Here is a 19,633-nt window from a genome sequence, read left to right as displayed (position 1 = left end):
AACACCTTGATCCCCTGAACGCAGCTCACTCTCCAGATCCCAGTCACCAGAATTCTAATCACCTGTTCACACACCTGTATGTCATTATCACACACTATTTAGTTCAGTACTTTGCACCCCATCACTGTGAGCTATTGCTTGTTTTGTGACAAACGTCTTCAGAACTCTGTTTTTCCCGTGATTTACACCTCCCGTGTATGATAGTTTTTGCCTGCCTCACTAACGATGCCTTTTGCCTATTCCCTGCCTGTACTTTAGCCTATTGGATTTCCTGTTATCAACCTATTGCCTGATCTCCCGGACTACGTTACTAGCCTTTTCCCTGCCTGTACTGTTGCCCTTTTGGACCCCCTGTGTATGACCTTCTGCCTGCCCCTGGACCCAGCTACCTGCCTCCTCCTGTGGTGCTTTTCAATTAACACCTGCTGCGTCCTGCGCTTGAAACCAGCTCTCTGCCTCCCCTCGTGTTCATTACACCAAGGACATGCCGTGGAAGGAAAAGCACAGTTTTTATGCTGCTGCTATGAATATGTAATAAATATGTAAAATATGCATTGGTTCTATGCGTCTATGTTACATGGAGGTGGTTATTTTACAACCCTAATGATTGCAATTAAACTTGGAATACTGGGCGTTTATTACATCACATCCCCAAATTTGCAAATGGTTTGTAGGGGTTAAATTAGATGTAATGCTCTGTAATTTGTGTGCTTCTATGTACTGTTTGGGCAATGTTTAATGCACAAGTTCTGCCTTAAAACATTTAACCAAGACTGCAGTACTCAACTTACATTATTCAGTCTGAATCTGCTTGTTTGGGAGCTTCTTAGTTTAGCTTCTTTAATCAAGCCATTCCTAATTTCGCAAAAGGCAGAGTAAAAACATCTGCTGTTTTTCTACATGCTGCCTTGGATGAAGAGCTCACTTTGCTCTGTAGTTCAACTCCACGTCTTCTTCTATGTCTTTCCATTACACTCCACCTCTTCTGAAAAGACAAATGCTTACAATTATCATCATAATGCCCATGATTTGATACGATAAAATGCGTGAGGGCATCCATTAACCGTTTTTACATTCATTATATTATCTTAACTTGCCAGAATGCCTTTATGATACACATTTTATGCCAAGTTCACATACTATAGCTTTGTCATGTCTGTGATCATACTGTAGCATAGGACAGACATGTTACAACAAATCTCAGCTGTCTCTATACTCTTTATTGTTGTCCATTGAGTTGGAACGATTGACATGGTACAGTGTTGTAAAAGTAACAGGCCTTTGTGAAGAAACACAATTTAGTGTGTGACAAATACTAATTGTGAGAATAAATGGCATGGCAGCATATATTTCTATTTTATTTGGTTAACACAACCGGCATGATGTTAAAGTAGGAAGTTATATCAAAGGTTTTAAAGTTAAACGCAGATTACACACACCTTGTTAAACTCGCACTGTATTTTCAAACATGAAGAGAAATTGGATTTACTTTAAGGTGTCCTCATTCGAATGACTCCACTGAGGTATCCATTTCAATAAACACATATCACCTGCTTTTTTAAAATCATATTCTCAATCCCACCTAAAGTCTTGTCCCACCATCTCATAGAATTTGATATTAAAAGGCCTATAAAAGTCCCGGAGCTGCTCAATGACCTCCCGGTCTATCTGAACATGAGTTCTACCCTTTGACTTGCCCAGGCAGCGGGGCTGGCTGCTGCTCTCCGGCTTCTTCAGGCAAGGGAAGCCTTTGGTTCGGTTAAAGTAGAAGTGCTTGTCTGTGATGATGCGTTTGAGACCCAAGAAGTCCTGGACTCGGCCCAGCTCCCCCGCCGGGTCTGTGATCAGCCGCTCGCCGCTCACAAAGTGGATCTGGGAGAGGCGAAAGTACTGCAGCCAGTTCTCTAGGTGGAGGATGTACATCCCTATGCGGATAGCGTTCCATGAGGTGTCTACCAGACCCTGGCTCCGGTTCTGGAAGGCCAGCTCCTCGAAGGTGGGGATGTCCGGCTTCTTGGACAGAGTCTGTGTGTAGTCTGAGATGGCCCTGGTGACTGGGTTACGCACCACCACAATCAGCTTGCTGTTGGGGGACATATTGGCGATGCGTCTGGGAGCCTCTCGTGTCACAAAGTAGCTGGGGGTTTTCTCCAAGGTGATTTGGCTGTCTAGAGTCCGTGGCATTAGTCCTCTAAATAGGGAAAGACAGAAAGAGAAAAACATTGATTTAAAATGCATTTTTTTATGCCTGAAATCCATTGTATTAGTACTCTAGAAGGGGATAGAATAGTAAAGCAATTTAATTGTCTTGCAGAAATTGTTATCCACTTCGATAGCTGAAAAGATTTCATGAAAACAACTCCTGTTCCCTATCTCCAGGGTGACAGTGATGCTGAGGGCTGGAGGGAAATCATCCAATCACATTTTAGACTGGTGTTCATAAATCACAATCACCTGCATTAAGGACATCCAACAGAAAAAGATACTTGGGAGAATCTGGGTCACACTAAATAGGTCATCATCTTAAAATGTTTGTAAAGTTTTTCTCATATCTACGGAATCTATGCATAGCAAAGTAAAGACTAGTGTTCTGATATTTTCCAAGAAAATGTAGAGACTGGCATTGCTCTGGGAATTTCCTTTCATGATTTGAGCAAAGGGAGTTAAGAAATGCATCAATCCTGTTTAAAACCTGGGTTACGCAAAAGTTGGATTTAAAAAAGGAGTCACTAGAGAGCGATGAGCCAAGTAAAGCCCCACCGGCCAAACCCTCCCCTAACGACGCCAATTGTGCACTGTCCTATGGGACTCCCGGCCATGGCTGGTTGTGGCACAGCCCGGGAATGAACCCGGGTCTGTAGTAACACCTTAGACCGCTGTACCACCCAGGAGGCCTGAATAGTTCTAAGATACAATTACAACCTACATTTGAATACAACATTATTGTCCATTGGTTAGAACAGAAATGTGTCTTCTGGCTTTCCCAACATGCTTCTGGTCCACCTCTCTAACCTCTAGGCTACTGGGCTTTCCCATAGTGTATCCATAATACAAGCTCTAGATCCAGTAAAATGCTTCTTCCCTCCAGGTTAGGACCTTGTTTCCTAGAAACTTTGGAACATTAATATGGATAGATCCCACCTAAAGTGCATCGAGCAGTTTCTCCCAAAACCATTCTTGCACTAAAACTGATACAGTAAATAAAATAGTAACTTTATGTCTGTGACTGATGATTCTGTGCTTCCAACTTTGTGGCAACAGTTTGGGGAAGGCCCTTTCCTGTTTCAGCGTGACAATACAGAAATGGTTTGTTGAGATCTTTGTGGAAGAACTTGACTGTCCTGCTCAGAGCCCTGACCTCAACCCCATCGAACACCTTTGGGATGAACTGGATCACCGACTGCGAGCCAGGCCTAATCGCCCCAACATCACTGCCCGAACTCACTAATGCTCTTGTGGCTGAATGGAAGCAAGTCCCCGTAGCAATGTTCCAACATCTATTGGAAAGCCTTCCCAGAAGAGTGGAGGCTGTTATAGCAGCAAAGGGGGCTACCAACTCCATATTAATGCCTATGATTTTGGAATGAGATGTTTGACTTGAAGGTGTCCACATACTTTTGGTCATGTAGTGTACCTTAACAGTCTGAGAAATATTGATCAGTTTAGCTTGATTTATGAATCCTGTGCTGTTCTGCTGGGTGTCTCAGTTAGCCTTACCAGTTTAGCGCCACAGGCAATCAATAATCTTCCATGGGATGGAAGGAACAGAACAACAGTAGCACCATCCCCAGAAAACAGCTTTACCGTACGCTAAAAACATGCTACTATATCTCAGGTGCTATGTGATGGAGTCCGAACTTAGTTACATCATCAACCTTAACCTATAGTATAGCATATTATTCCTCTTTCTTCACACTTCCATCATCATACATGTATTATTGAGTTGATGGAATTTTAGGAACCTATATAATCTCATGGAGAAAGCTACAGACATTCCAACACTGTTGGGTTATATCATTTCAAACGCGACCCTTTTCTGTTTGACAATTCTTACCAACACTGTTAAAATAAATAGCTTCAATTAGGCATATTACATAAACCTTTTAAAAAATCAACCCAACCAACACCCAGGATGGTGTTACTGACAGTCTAACACTTCCACTGGTGCCTGGTGCAGGAGCAGAACGCAGTGTGAACAAATTCTGAAATTGTCACTTTTTTGCTGATGAGAAGGAGTGTTGGTGCTGTACTAGCTTTAGCGGCCGTACTTTGTAGCATTTCCCAACTGCCACAAAGAGGTGCATTTCTTGTCGATTAGGAATGAAAGACAATCCATCAACTCCTATAACTTTATTTAATCCACCAAGGTTTCAGATGAGACCAGGACACAAAAAGGTTTTGTGCAGCTTTCCATAGAAAAGCCATAATGGAACATATAATTCATGGGATACTCTTACTTCACACAACCAATTACATTCTCCATTTTCCAAGTACAGTACAACAATGATCCACTGCCTAAAGAGGAACATGTGCATTTTGGGGAGCACAAGAACAACATGACATGCTCACATTATCTACTGGGTTTGCTGAGTCCCGGGTTTGGTAGAACAGAAACCTAGCTTGAATCAAACTTTATTTGTTCTTGATTGGAGTGATGAGATACGCATGTACATTTGCTCTTTAAATTATTCCCCCCTTCTCTTCGTCATTAAACGTCAACAACTTGTCAGGGACAGCTTTATCACTGTTTTGTTAACCTGATTTTAATTAAATTGGTGGAATTTGCATTACCATGATGTGAACTTCCATAGTGCAGGCCTTCATGTTGTGCACACATTCTCATTTCAGCAGGGATTTAATTCACGTCATGTATCTGAAAAATGAATTTACGCTCTCAGGTCTAATCAGAAAAAAATATGCAATAATTACAATATATTACATTGATCAAATAAAGTGTCCACCTGCTGTTCTTCGTAGTTTTTTATTGAACTAACATTTGTTTTACAGATATTGAATATTATAAATTAAAGTCCATCCACATGATTACAAAACATTAAACTGACCAGAATATAAACCTGCTTCTCATCAATAATTATTTCATTAATATTTAACTAATGTCAAGTCCTGACCAGTAAAGGGGATATTTGTCATTGTAGTTTGGTCAGGGCATGGCAGGGGGTGTTTGTTTTGTGTGTTTCGGTGTTTTGGGGTTTAGGTTCTACGTTATCTATTTCTATGTTTATATCTAGTTTTCTATTTCTATATTGGGTTTTTGGTAATGACCTCCAATTAGAGGAAGCTGGTTGTCGTTGTCTCTAATTGGAGGCCATATTTGGTTGTGTTTGTTTCACTTGTGTTTTTGTGGGTGGATGTTTTCCTGTATAGCCTGTGTTGCCTTATGGAACTGATTCGTCGTTTTGTTTATTTTGTTCAAGTGTTATCTTTAAATAAATTAAGAAGATGAGCACTTTACCCGCTGCGCCTTGGTCCAATCCTTACGACGCCCATGACAACTAAAGTGCCATCTTCCATTTTCCTCTTATGTAAATACCCAAATCGGGGAGAAGAACAGTTATATGAGCATACTGACTGCTTAACTGAAAACACAACCACCACAGTGGGAAATTAGGAATGGCACCATGCAAAGGTCTGATATCACACCTGAAACTTCCACTAACATTAATTGCCAGTTGCTATTTGCGTTGGCCTTCCTGTATTTAGATGCCTGCCTTTTTCAATGGAGGTGCTTGTAGCATAAGAGAGGACAGGAGGTTCTCGCTGTAATTGTAAGATGCCAAGGTTACTGTGACATGTTGTAAGCCATTTAGCAGCAGTGTATTCTGTCCTGACACCCTATGGTGCTCGAAGAGAACAGCGAGCACCTTCAGTAGCGCAGCTTTCTGAAAGCCTTCATTGTCGCTCGATAGGCCTACTCTCAAAAGGATAGGGTCACCATGATCACTCCAGCTCTCAATACCGACGAGCTGTGTGGAGCTCTGGGACTAAGTTACAGTGGAGAATGCTGGTAGATGATATATTGTAAATCCTATCAGATAACTCTGTAGAATTAACCATTAGTAAAATATTAATAATGAGATATAGTTAGAAGGTATAATAATGAGAATATAGTTGGAAGGTATACACACAATGTGGAACTGTACTGCCATTGCACACGTTTTGACACATACAGTACACCCACACACACATATCTATAAAGCTGGCAGTAACTGGCATTTTGTGTCATGAATCAAAGTTGTAGAGAGATGGATGGGCTCCCTGCTCTGATCATCATCCGGATCCTGTGAGCTGGAACTAAATTGACTGGAGTAATTTACAGCCGTCTCCTGTTCAGGTTATTGGTGAAGCTCTGAGAGGAGTCAGGATGTGTTACAGGCTTGGCTGTGACATTTTAATCACTCTGTTAAAATGAACCGAGGTGTGGAGGATCTATACCAACATTGTAAATGTGCCCAGTGCTCACAAGATTGCAAAGGGATAGCAATTCCCCCCTCACCAGTAAAAACACACGTGTGTATTTCATACCCCCCCTGACAGATGTGTTGAGACCAACACCTAAAAATCATGTCTGGCATACTGTAACATTAAAAGTGCTAAAGAATGTGCCAAGTTCCCTGTCTGCTAACGTGACTCCGCTGAGCAAGTCAACATTGTACAGACACCCAGCCACCAGCTATATCAGACATGTAACACCGTAGCAGCAGGTAAAGGTCAGCTTTGGATCATCTCCTTCAGCACAATCAATTAACCCAGACCTCACCAGTGGAACTTCATTGATGTTTCAAATCAAGAGGGAATTGAGTGCATTATAAGAGTCCTCAGTAAATATTTGCTCGTGAACCACAGTAGTGCGTATACATAACTTTGGTATGGTCATTAGCAGGTCTTCTGATGTGGACGAAATGGAATGTGTGTGATGGCAGACGCACAGAACACGTGTGGCCTCTCTAAGGTTGAGTTCAAATGTAGCATAGCATCTTTCAATAGATGTACAGAACACGTGTAGCATCTCTAAGGTTGAGTTAAAACGTAGCATAGCATCTTTCAATAGATGTACAGAGTCAGGCATTGATGTGGCTAAATCAAAAACTCAATCATGGAGTATTCTGTTTAATCTCAAACATTTGTGGCACAGGAGGTTGGTGGCACCTTATTTGGTTAGGAAAGCCTCGTGGTAATGGCTGGAGCGGAATCAGTGGAATGGTATCAAATACATCAAACATGGTTTGATGCCATTCCATTTGCTCTGTTTCAGACATTATTATGAGCCATCCTCCCCTCAGCAGCCTCCACTGCTTTGTGGATATTGTTTGGCTTCTTCAGTGTTGTATTCACGTCCTCCATGTTCAAGCTATCATCCACTGTCAGTAGAAAGGTTGTGGCGGTGACACACTGTTTTCAACAGAATTAATCTAGGCCTCATTGTACTAATTACCCAGCTTTATGATGAGTCGGAGGATTGGACAGTAATGCGAGGGCCAGATCTGATTGGGATTTAAATTGGAAACCATCAATCATGACAAGCAGGCAGCGTCCATGCAACAGACAGACAGACGGAGAGATTTAGAGAGTGGCCCCTATCTCTGGCAGAGCAGAGCGTGTCTGTCATCACACAGACTAATAATGAACCCTGCATATTATACAACACACAGCTTGTGAGTTACTGTCTACTAACCAGGGACAGGGAGCATGGTGACTTCAACGTGTCCATTATATGTGGTGTTGGGATGGCCTCGGCTCGAGCGGGGGTTATTTGGAAAAGCTCCTGATTAAATTATGACAAAGGTCGCCATGGCTCATCATGGTCACTTCCAAGTGATCTGTAGAACGTAAGATGAAGTGAGATCAGTGCAAGGAAAAGCCTGGGATTTAGAGCATGTCTATATTGCTTTCTTGGTGGATGCTAAGAGCATGTTGTTGAAGTATGGTGTTACACAGTATTGTATGTGTATTTCAAAGCTTTCTCACATACGGCACCTCTATTACCGGGGCCTGAATTATATTCACATTCACATAGACAGTCCTACTCTTATCCATTGCTTTCATTCTGAAGCCTTTCATCTTCTAATTTGTATTACATTTCACAACAATACAGTGAATACTCTATCTAAGGTTATAGGATTCAGGGACAGGTAATACCAGTATGTGAGAAAGCTTTTAAATCATTATAGAGTATTGCTACAAACTACTTTATGTGTCTATGTTTAAGGTATGGCTACGTCATATCTTCAATGACACAAGGAGGGTTAATTTGTACAGACCATGTTATGTTAACGGTTGCGAACAGCCCAGATTGCAATTACACAGCTTCACGTGTTATAATGCACAATGCTGTAATAAAACCAGAGTCTCTATACAACCGCATCACCGCAGTCTACTCCCCTCGCCTGGTACGAAGGAAATAGCTTCATTCTGTCTCTACTGGAAAAGATTATCTTATTAATATTTCACTCACTGCCATTTCTGCTGGGATGACGTCCAAGCATTAATCACCAGTCAGCAGCGACAGAAGCTGGTCTCAATGGAAGTCAATTAAGAGTTACCGAGCAACGTCCCAGACAGCAATACTGAAGCCAGGTCAGCTGGTTGGTTAACTAGACCAAGAAATCAGTTAGAGTCAACTGCCAAGACAACCAGCAGCAGGTCTAATTCAATTTGAAACAAAGCTCTGATCTGTTGTGTACACACCTTATCAATCTTTTCCAGAGTGAACTATGTTTTTACGTAAGGACTGTCCTGTTTGTCTGTATGGGAAACAAATATTTCAGAATCAGAATCAGTCTGACCTCAAAGATGTCTGATTTAGTCGTGTTGTCTGTGCACTATGTTTCACAGAAATGACAGCGCATTTGAATATTATAATCCACTGAGGATGTTGAGAGACAATTGCTCTCCTGAAGCGATAAAGCATTGAATTAAGGCGAACCAAATGCTGTTACTGTGTCTGACTTTGATGTGGGAAAGTGTCCAACTATCCCAAAATGAAGACACTCTCAGGAAGACCCCGAAATCCATGGCTGGCAAGCTGCACATCCTCAGATGAGCATTTCAGTTAATTGTGTAAATGTTTCAGATGAATTAACTGCAGCTCAGCTGCCAATTTCAAAGAAACACAGTGTAAACAAAACTATTTCAGTGCATGTCAGCCTGTCCTCACATCCTGTTCAGTTTAAACTTGTTTCCTCCTGTCACATTTCCCCTTGTCTGTCTTTGCAAAAGGCTTTCTGCTGAACTGCAGGGAATAATGGAAAACATTACCAACGCATAATGAGACACTGCAAAATTTCATTCAGTCTAGTTGAAATGCAAATGGTTCCAAAGACACCTGGCATATGCTAGAGTTAGGAAACATTGGAATATTGCTTGCAAGGATACAAATCATATTCAAAATCAAATAACATTTTAGTTGTCACATGTGCCGAATACAACTGGTGTAGACCTTACAGTGAAATGCTTATTTACAAGCCCTTAACCAACAATGCTTTAAGAAGTTAAGAAAAAAATAAAAATAAGTGTTAAGTAAAAAATAGATAAGTTAAGTAAAAAATGAATGAAACTTTTGAATAAAAGTAACAAAAAATTAAACAGCAGCAGTAAAATAACAAGCAAGGCTATATATGGGGGTACCGATACAGAGTCAATGTGCAGGGGCAGTGGTTAGTCGAGGTAATTGAGCTAAAATGTACATGTAGGTAGAGTGACTATGCATAGATTATAAACAGAGAGTAGCAGCAGCGTAAAAGAGGGGTCTGGGTAGCCCTTTGATTAGCTGTTCAGGAGTCTTATGGCTTGTGGGTGAAGCCATTAAGAAGCCTTTTGGACCTCGACTTGGCGCTCCGGTACCGCTTGCTGTGAGGTAGCAGAGAGAACAGTCTATGACTAGGGTGGCTGGAGTCTTTGACAATATTTAGGGCCTTCCTCTGACACCGCCTGATATAGAGGTTCTGGATGGCAGGAAGCTTGGCTCCAGTGATGTACTGGGCCATACGCACTATCCTCTGTATTGCCTTGTGGTTGGAGGCCGAGCAGTTGCCATACCAGGCAGTGATGCAACCAGTCAGGATGCTCTTGATCGTGCAGCTGAAGAACCTTTTGAGGATTTGAGGACCCATGCCAAATCTTTTCAGTCTCCTGAGGGTGAATAGACTTTGTCATGCCTTCTTCACGACTGTCTTAGTGTGTTTGGACCATGATAGTTTGTTGGTGATGTGGACACCAAGGAACATGAAGCCCTCAACCTGTTCCACTACAGCCCTGTCGATGAGAATGGGGGTGTGCTCGGTCCTCCATTTCCTGTAGTCCACAGTCATCTCCTTTGTCTTGATCACATTGAAGGAGAGGTTGTTGTCCTGGCACCACACAACCAGGTCTCTGACCTCCTCCCTATAGGCTGTCTCATCATTGTCGGTGATCAGGCCTACCACTTGTGTCATCGGGAAAATTGATGATGGTGTTGGAGTGCCATGGAGTGGCACGGCCATGCAGTCATGAGTGAACAGGGAGAACAGAAGGGGACTGAGCACAAACCCCAGAGGGGCTCCAGTGTTGAGGATCAGCATGGGGGATGTGTTGTTCCCTACCCTTACCACCTGGAGGAGGCCCGTCAGGAAGTCCAGGATCCAGTTGCAGACGGAGGTGTTTAGTCCCAGGGTCCTTAGCCTAGTGATGAGCTTTGAGGGCACTATGGTGTTGAACGCTGAGCTGTAGTCAATGAATAGCATTCTCACATAGGTGTTCCCTTTGTCCAGGTGAGAAATGGCAGTGTTGAGTGCAATAGAGATTGCATCATCTATGGATCTGTTGGGGCAGTATGCAAATTGGAGTGGGTCTAGGGTTTCTGGGATAATGGTGTTGATGTGAGCCATGACCAGCCTTTCAAAGCTCTTCATGGCTACAGATGTGAGTGCTACGGGTCAGTAGTCATTTAGGTAGGTTACCTTAGTGTTCTTGGGCACAGGAACTATGGGGGTCTGCTTGAAACATGTTGGTATTACAGACTGTCAAGACACTTGTCAGTTGGTCAACGCATGCTTGGAGTACACGTCCTGGTAATCCGTCTGGCCCTGCGGTCTTGTGAATGTTGACCTGTTTAAAGGTCTTACTCACATCGGCTATGGAGAGTGTGATCACAGTCTTCCGGAACAGCTGGTGCTCTCATGCATGTTTCAGTGTTACTTGCCTTGAAACGAGTATAGAAGTAATTTAGCTCGTCTGGTAGGTTTGTGTCACTCTTCTGGTAGGTTTGTGTCTGTAATAGTTTGCAAGCCCTGCCACATCCGAGGAGCGTTGGAGCTGGTGTAGTACGATTAAATCTTAATCCTGTATTGACGCTTTGCCTGTTTGATGGTTTGTCGGAGGGGATAGCGGAATTTCTTATAAGCTTCCGGGTTAGAGCCCCGCTCCTTGAAAGAGGATGTTGCCTGTTATCCATGGCTTCTGGTTGGGGTATGTACAGTACATACGGTCACTGTGGGGATGATGTCATCGATGCACTTATTGATGAAGCCAGTGACTGATGTGGTGTACTCCTCAATGCCATCGGAAGAATCCAGGAACATATTCCAGTCTGTGCTTGCAAAACAGTCCTGTAGCTTATCATCTGCTTCATCTGACCACTTTCTTATTGACCGACTCACTGGTGATTCCTGCTTTAGTTTTTGCTTGTAAGCAGGAATCAGGAGGATAGAATTATGGTCAGATTTGCCAAATTGAGGTCGAGGGAGAGCTTTGTACGTGTCTCTGTGTGTGGAGTAAAGGTGGTCTGGAGATGTTTTCCCTCTGGTTGCACATTTAACATGCTGATAGAAATGAGGTAAAACTGATTTGAGTTTCCCTGCATTAAAGTCCCCGCCTCTGGATGAGCGTTTCCTGTTTGCTTATGGCCGTATACAGCTCATTGAGTGCTGTCTCAGTGCTAGCATCAGTCTGCAGCGGTATATAGACAGCTACAAAAAATATAGATGTAAACTCTCTTGGTAGATAGTGTGGTCTACAGCTTATCATGAGATACTCTATCTCAGGCGAGCAAAACCTCGAGACTTCCTAAGAATTTGTGCACCAGCTGTTGTTTACAAATATAGATAGGCTGCCGCCCCTTGTCTTACCAGAGGCCGCTGTTCTATCCTACCGAAAAAGCTTGAAACCCACCAGCTGTATGTTAATCATGTCGTCGTTCAGCCACGACTCGTGGAAACATAAGATATTACAGTTTATAATGTCCTGTTGGTAGGATATACGTGCTCGTAGTTTGTCTATTTTATTATCGTTTGATTGTACGTTGGCTAATAGGACCGATGGTAAAGGTAGATTATCCTCTCGGCGACAGATCCTTACAAGAAACCTGGACCGTCGTCCACGATATCTCCGTCTTTTCCTCCTGAGAATGACAGGGATGAGGGCCTTGTCGGGTGTCTGGAGTAAATCTTTCCTGTCCAACTCGTTGAAGAAGAAGAATTCCTCCAGTACGGGGTGAGTCATCGCTGCCCTGATATCAAGAAGCTCTTTTCGGTCATAAGACACGGTGGCAGAAACATTATGCACAAAATAAGTTACAAATAATGCAAAAAAAACATACACAATAGCACAATTGGTTATGGGATCGTAAAACGCCGGCCATCTCCTTCGGCGCCATTATCATTCCGGAAATTGTTTGATGCGTGTATACTATGTATTTTACTAACTAGACTAGACTCCAGGAAAAACAGTTTGAACAGAGTTGTGCATATCCCCATTTAATCAAACTCAATTTACTACAGTTAAAACTACACATTTATTTAATCACATTATACATTGCTAGGCATGGTGTCGGCCATGTTAGATTCCATCTCTCAGAATAATGTCCTTGTGTGGCCTTGCCTCCAGGGTGGTCTACCATTCTCAACAGCTCTTAATGATATGTACAGCTGGGTTACCTACAGTTGGTAAAGTCTCTATCCCTGTCTCTTTGAGTAGGAAACTCACAACACCACTATCTCTGTCTCTTGCTGCTGGCAACTCCAGCTAATGACTTATTCAATACAAAATCCTAATACCAAAACCACACTCTGCCATGGTGTCTTTGGGGGATATTCCCGAGAGGAGTTGTTTTTGTAATTAATGTTAACTGCTACATGTTTCTGAGCTATATCGGGATTAAGAGTCCTCATTACTAGTGAAAAGAGATGCCTGGGCCAATGGAATGCACAGTTCCCTCCGTTAAATGAGCAGCAGACAACTTTCTGTCCTCGTCAACCTTTCTGACGTTAGAGTTCCAGGGCTCAGTATCCTCCCTGAGCCAATTAACAGTGGACCTGGAGAATACTCTTGGCTGAAGCAGATTCTACGAGGCCTCTTGCACAATTTGAACACTTCTCAGGGAATCTATTTGATGTGCGTCTGACTCCTGTAAAATCAGTAGAGCTGAGATGCCCTTTTAAGTTCTGATGGCGATGGTGTGTAGTGATGCGGATTTGTTAGATTCTTTTGATCGTGTGCGAAAATTGAAAAACGCGTCCACAAAGTGTTGCGGAGTTGGTTGCAGTATGATGTATGATTCAGCTGCCCCTTATATAGTCACAGGGATGGAGAGACACTCACATGCAATCTACATTTTTATTTTACCTTTATTTAACTAGGCAAGTCAATAAGAACAAATTCTTATTTTCAATGACAGCCTAGGAACAGTGGGTTAACTGCCTTGTTCAGGGGCAGAACAACAGATTTTTACCTTGTCAGCTCAGGGATTTGAACCTTTCAAAGATTTGGATTTGATCTTGCAACCTTTCGGTTAGAAGTCCAACACTCTAACCACTAGACTACCTGCTGCCACAAATGAGGCCAAATGGGTCTTATTCTATTCTGGAGATCAAGTAATGAACACCACCATTTCACTGTCGTCGCACAGGTCTGTCACTTACAGTGGGGTGAAAATAGTTGGATTATGCAAGTAATTCACAATTAAAAAGAATACAAATAGAGGACAGTCTATCACAGTGCCTCATTAGACGATGGTGACAATCGTATTATTTAATGCTGAGACCAGGTCGTATTAGTTCTAGTCTGCATGAAGTTTCAGCCACCATGACTGAGGTGAACTAATCTAGCAAACACTCATTACATTTAAATGGATGGTGTCTCATGTCTTGGACTGAAATACAATGAAAAATAAGACTCTCTTAAAGAACATTATTAAAGGTGATTTGTATGGAACTTCTGACGTTAATCAACCAATTTATCTTTCTCATTACTGGCGGCATTTATGTGGCTCTTATTGCAAGATGTCAGTGGCTAAACTAAAATTGCTTTCAGAGGGGATTAGAGAAACTATTGCTAGGTCCTGGCCTCTGTGGCATTTTAATTAATCAGTCCCCAAATAGTACTGATGAATTTAGAGCCTGTGTGTGTGTGTGTGTGTGTGTGCATGCATGGATGGGGGTGGGTACGTAAGTGTGGATGTGTAATTAATAATTAATGTGAAACTAATTACATGAATACAGTATCTGCTAATATTGGCACTATATTGGCACAAGCCTACTGCACACAAACTTCCCACTGTTCTTTTAGTCTAATATTAACATTATTTCAGTTATATTATAGGCCTATTCTTAACCTCCAGAGCTAAGTGCATGAAAAAGCACTGCTACGTCGGGTCCTCAGCCCTGAACTGAATGCCTCCAAGTCCCTTTTATTGATTTAAGCAGCTCCCCATGGGTGAGTCTGACTCAATTGACTTAAACACAGCAGGTATAAATGGCTTCACACTGCGATGGGACAGTGAGCACACACCACAACTATCTGGGCTTAGGGAGAGCTGCTGGGTGATTTCACTAGAGTGGCCTGTCTGACAGAACCTCCCACAGAACAGAACACTTTCTAATGGCACATTCTTGGTTTCAGTGGGTTTTTTCTCTCAGCTAAGTGTAGATTCGACCCATGAGAGTTCCCTGCACGGTTTCACTCAACAGGCACCATGTTCTGTCAAAGAGGAGAATGTGACACCTGTGTAATGCCTGCTTTTAGGCATGCAGGTACCATCTTCAGCAATGGTCTTACGGCTGCCAAGGGATGAGAGCAGGCAGAGTCACACAACTGAGCCAAGCTGAGCTGAGATTTACTGGATCTGGCCATGCTGGAAAGGATCATGTGAAAGGAAAATATAAAAGCCAGCACGGTACTGTTTGGGTAGGCACAATAATGAGAAAAGGCTATTACTCTCCTATGGACTTCTTTATCCAAGGTAAGAGACAGCGCCAGTGTCCCGTCTCATCGATGTACACTGGAGCGGCATCCCGTCAGAGGGAAGGCAGGAGGAGTCCTACCTTATCCGAGGTCACTAATCAATATTAGCCATGTTTCTGCTGGAGAGGGTTTCTTAAAAGTCTGCCCCTGAAAATATCTATTACCGTTGATCTGCATGTTTACTTACTGAAATTCGACACTGCAGCTATACTGTGGCATTTCAACCTGGGTATCAAGCCAAAGTAACTTCATCCTGGATTTGGGGCATGATTTACTTGTAATGCTTACAATTCCATTTGCTTTCGGTCTGAGTGTTTCTTTTAATCTGGTATTCCGAAATATTTGTACACCTTGAGAAATCAAAGCTTTAGATCAATTATCTCACAAACTACACTATATAGTATGTGCCCCCCCCCCTTCAAATTAGTGGATTTGACTATTTAAGTCACACCATTGCTGACAGGTATATAAAACTGAGCACACAGCCATGCAATCTCCATAGACAAACATTGGCAGTAGAATGGCCTTACTGAAGAGCTCATTGACTTTCAACAAGTCAGTTCGTCAAATTTCTGCCCTGCCACAGCTGCCCCGGTCAACTGCTGTTATTGTGAAGTGGAAACGTCTAGGAGCAACAACGGCTCAGCTGCAAGGTGGTAGGCCACACAAGCTCACAAAACAGGACCACCGAGTGCTGAAGCGCGTAGCGAGAAGAAATCATCTGTTCGGTTGCAGCCCTCACTACCATGTTCCAAACTGCCTCTGGAAGCAACGTCAGCACAAGAACTGTTCATCAGGAGCTTCATGAAATGGGTTTCCATGGACTAGCAGCCACACACAAGCCTAAGATCACCATGCGCAATGCCAAGCATCGGCTGGAGTGGTGTAAAGCTTGCCACCGTAGAGCAGTGGAAACGGGTTCTCTGGAGTGATGCATCTCGCTTCACCAACTGGCAGTCCATCGGACGAATCTGGGTTTGGCAGATGGCAGGAGAACGTTACCTGCCCCAATGCACAGTGCCAACTATAAAGTTTGGTGGAGGAGGAATAATGGTCTGGGGGTGTTTCTCATGGTTCGGGCTAGGCCGCTTAGTTCCAGTGAAGGGAAAACTTAACGCTACAGCATACAATGACATTCTAGACAATTCTGTGCTTCCAACTTTGTGGCAACCGTTTGAGGAAAAACTTTTCCTCTTTCATCATGACAATGCACCCATGCATAAAGCGAGGTCCATGCAGAAAAGGTTTGTCGAGATCAGTGTGGAAGAACTTGACTGGCCTGCACAGAGCCCTGACCTCAACTCCATCGAACACCTTAGGGATGAATTGGAACGGCGACTGCAACCCAACCTCATTAATGCTCTTGTGGCTGAATGGAAGCAAGTCTTACCAGAAGAGTGGAGGTTGTTATAGCAGCAATGGGGGGACCAACATCCATATTAATGCCCATCATTTTGGAATGAGATGTTCGACGAGCAGGTGTCTACATAATTTTCAGTCATCTAGTGTATCTACACTGAGAACACAAAACATTAATAACACCTGCACTTTCCATGAAATAGACTGACCAGGTGAATCCAGGTGAAAGCAATAATCCCTTATTGACATCACTTGTTAAATCCACTTCAATTACTGTAGATGAAGGGGAGGAGAACGGTTAAAGAAGGACATTTACGCCTTGAGACAAATGAGACATGGATTGTGTGTGTACCATTCAGAGGGTGAATGGGCAAGACAAAATATTTAAGTGCCTTTGAACGGTGTATGGTAGTAGGTGCCAGGTGCACCGGTTTGTATCAAGAACTGCAACGCTGCTGGGTTTTTCACACTCAACAGTTTCCCGTGTGTATCAAAAATTGTCCACCACCCAAAGGACATCCAGCCAACTTGACACAACTGTGGAAAGCATTGGAGTCAACATGGGCCAACATCTCTGTGGAATGCTTTCGACACCTTGTAGAGTCCATGGCCCCGATGAACTGAGTCTGCAACTCAATATTGGGAAGGTGTCCCTAATGTTTGCTATACTCAGTGTGTCTATGAGTGTTCTCTGCTGTATTGTGTTATGAAAAAGGATCTCTAAGTGATCATTATCAACAATTTCAACAAGAGTGGTAGGTAGAGAGGAGGGAATATACTGCACACTTATTCCATCCCACAAGGTACGTGATTAGCCTAATGATCATGAAAAACATTATGGACTTTCATGAAGACAATCGTGGGACAGTCAAGTATACACTCTGGTACACACTTTTAAAGTTGACTAATAATGCCAGAGATAAGCGTTACAATATAATGGATACCGAGGCAATACACCCAAGCATATCTATATTATCTCATAGGCAGGCCTACATACATTAGGTTGTAAGAAGTCATAAGACTACTCAGCCTAAGCCTACTGTTTTATTGTGACAAATTCCTTCGTATGGGGCATGCACTTGTTCAAAAAATAAAATATTGAAAATGAAATATATCATAAACAGACAAATTAGTTTATTATATATTTAAATCAACGTGACATTTCGTACCTGTACCAGTCCAATCCTCTGTCATAGTTTCTATCGAAAAAGTGGGGCTCTGTTCCAAGCGCGCGCACATCTGGATGAATTCGAATGAACTCCAGCACCGCCCTGGTGCCGCCCTTCTTCACCCCGACGATTAGCGCGTTAGGTAACTTCTTGTTTCCATATTTCTGTGCAACAGTAATATTATATTCGGATGGGGCAATACTCCGCTTGTGAGTGATGGGCAAGGCAGAATTTCTACTTTGGTTGCGAGCATGACTTGATCCTTGGTGAGTGAGTGCCACGTTTAAAGTCTCATCCAGAGCAGTCCTCCTGTCCGCGGTGCAATCTTTTTGCAGAAGTTTTTTGATTCCTACGTTCTTGTGATGGAGGCACCTTTTTTCCTCATAACTCTGGGTTGGCATGATTGTACCACAACAAAACAGTATGCTGTAGCATAAATATGTGAAGGACAATGAAATGGTGAATATAAAAATAAATCGTTTGCTCAACCTGTTTGAAGATGGCACGATTCGGTTTGAGATCAACCTATATGCCATATCTCCATGGGTCAAGGGACTGCATGTTTTTCTTCTGTGCTGCGCCTGGACTGCGGTGTCTCCCTGTGGAACAGGACTCTGTCTCTGCCAACATCCCAATGCGACAGAAAACCAGGTAAATGTTCCTCCAAGAAATTACCTGTGCACAATTTGCATCGTTTCCAATTAAACAATTGTTGGATAACTTTGGAATAAATTGATTTCAGCCATTTTCTTGGAAAAAGTAGAATGATCCCGCCTAAATGAGTTCATATAGTTTGAGTGGTAGGATGATTGCATCTGTAATATTAACTAATTGCATAATATTTTGTCGAAACACGTAAACCCCCATGGAGTCGGTATCCTCAATCCCATTCTTCGTTTTCCTCAATCCGTTGGTCTGGGTAAAATATGCCGTTCGTTGGATAATAATGAGTGACTTTGGAAACCTGCCGAAATCCACAAATCTGCATCTCTTCCAAAAGGCACGGTGTAATCTGCCATTGACTCTAATCCGTGCGAAGCCTCAGCCTCGCCTTCACGGGATCTGCGATGTTCAGCTCATGTTTGGCTGCTTTCTCAAAGTTCTCAAGAATTCCGTTGCGGCAGTCAGGGACAGATGATGAATATATAAAGATGCCGTCTGACGTCACTCTTCATATGATCATATTCTCCATGCATTTAACTTTTTAAAGGAATACTCCTGGTAGCCTAGTTTATAGAGACATACAACATATATAGTTGGCAGTGGATACCTGTGTGTGAATATTTCCACATAACTCACATGAATTTGTGTTCTTGTAGCCAATTCGAATTCATTGGACATCAAGCATTTTTATTCAGAAAATAACTTTGAATTGCACAATGGCAGGCCATTAATTGCTCCCTTTCAATCATGAAAGTACACAACAAAGATTATCTTTAATCCTGAATCTCCAAGCTGTTGCACAGATCTCTGCTTTCACGAACATTCTAAACTGACAGACATGACTGAATATTTCTAGTCTGAGACATAAAAGGCTTAGATTTGAACAGGTGAAATCTCCAAGATTCTATGCGCTCTCTCACAGATGGGTGTTCTGGGGCCCTGCACTGTAGCCAAGGAGATAAACATGTTGCTTTGTGTCATACCTAAGGACACCCATTGAGCATATGTTATCCAGTAAAGCCATGCAGTCTACCCACCAGACAACATCAAATCAAATCACATTTTATTTGTCACATGCGCCGAATACAACAGTGAAATGCTTACTTACAAGCCCTTAAAACCAACAATGCAGTTTTACGAAAAAGAAGCGTTCTTAAAACTGCATTGTTGGTTAAGGGCTTGTAAGTAAGTATAAGAATCAAAATATT

The 19,633-nt window shown here is 42.6% G+C and overlaps 1 protein-coding gene across 1 annotated transcript; it reads right to left on the bottom strand.

Moving 5' to 3' along the window:
* Positions 1-1,158: 1,158 nt before the first annotated feature.
* On the bottom strand, positions 1,159-19,091 carry LOC115171185 (heparan sulfate glucosamine 3-O-sulfotransferase 2). Its single transcript, XM_029727761.1, has 2 exons — positions 17,763-19,091; positions 1,159-2,191 (listed from the first exon to the last, which is right to left on the bottom strand). Exons 1-2 carry the CDS (start codon positions 18,296-18,298, stop codon positions 1,573-1,575), a joined length of 1,155 nt encoding a protein of 384 aa, XP_029583621.1. The 5' UTR covers positions 18,299-19,091; the 3' UTR covers positions 1,159-1,572.
* Positions 19,092-19,633: the final 542 nt, after the last annotated feature.

The sequence above is a fragment of the Salmo trutta genome, chromosome 32, assembly GCF_901001165.1.
Source record: "Salmo trutta chromosome 32, fSalTru1.1, whole genome shotgun sequence".
Classification (NCBI taxonomy): Eukaryota; Metazoa; Chordata; class Actinopteri; order Salmoniformes; family Salmonidae; genus Salmo; species Salmo trutta.
Note: the sequence above shows the minus strand (reverse complement) of the source record. Positions and strands in the feature narration are given on the sequence as shown.

Bases quoted from the DNA above. Each gene is read 5' to 3' on its own strand.
- LOC115171185 (XM_029727761.1), bottom strand. From the start codon at position 18,298: ATGGCATATAGGTTGATCTCAAACCGAATCGTGCCATCTTCAAACAGG. The intron at 2,192-17,762 runs GTACGAAATGTC...TTCCCTATTTAG, and splicing joins AGAGGATTGGACTGGTACAG to AGGACTAATGCCACGGACTC.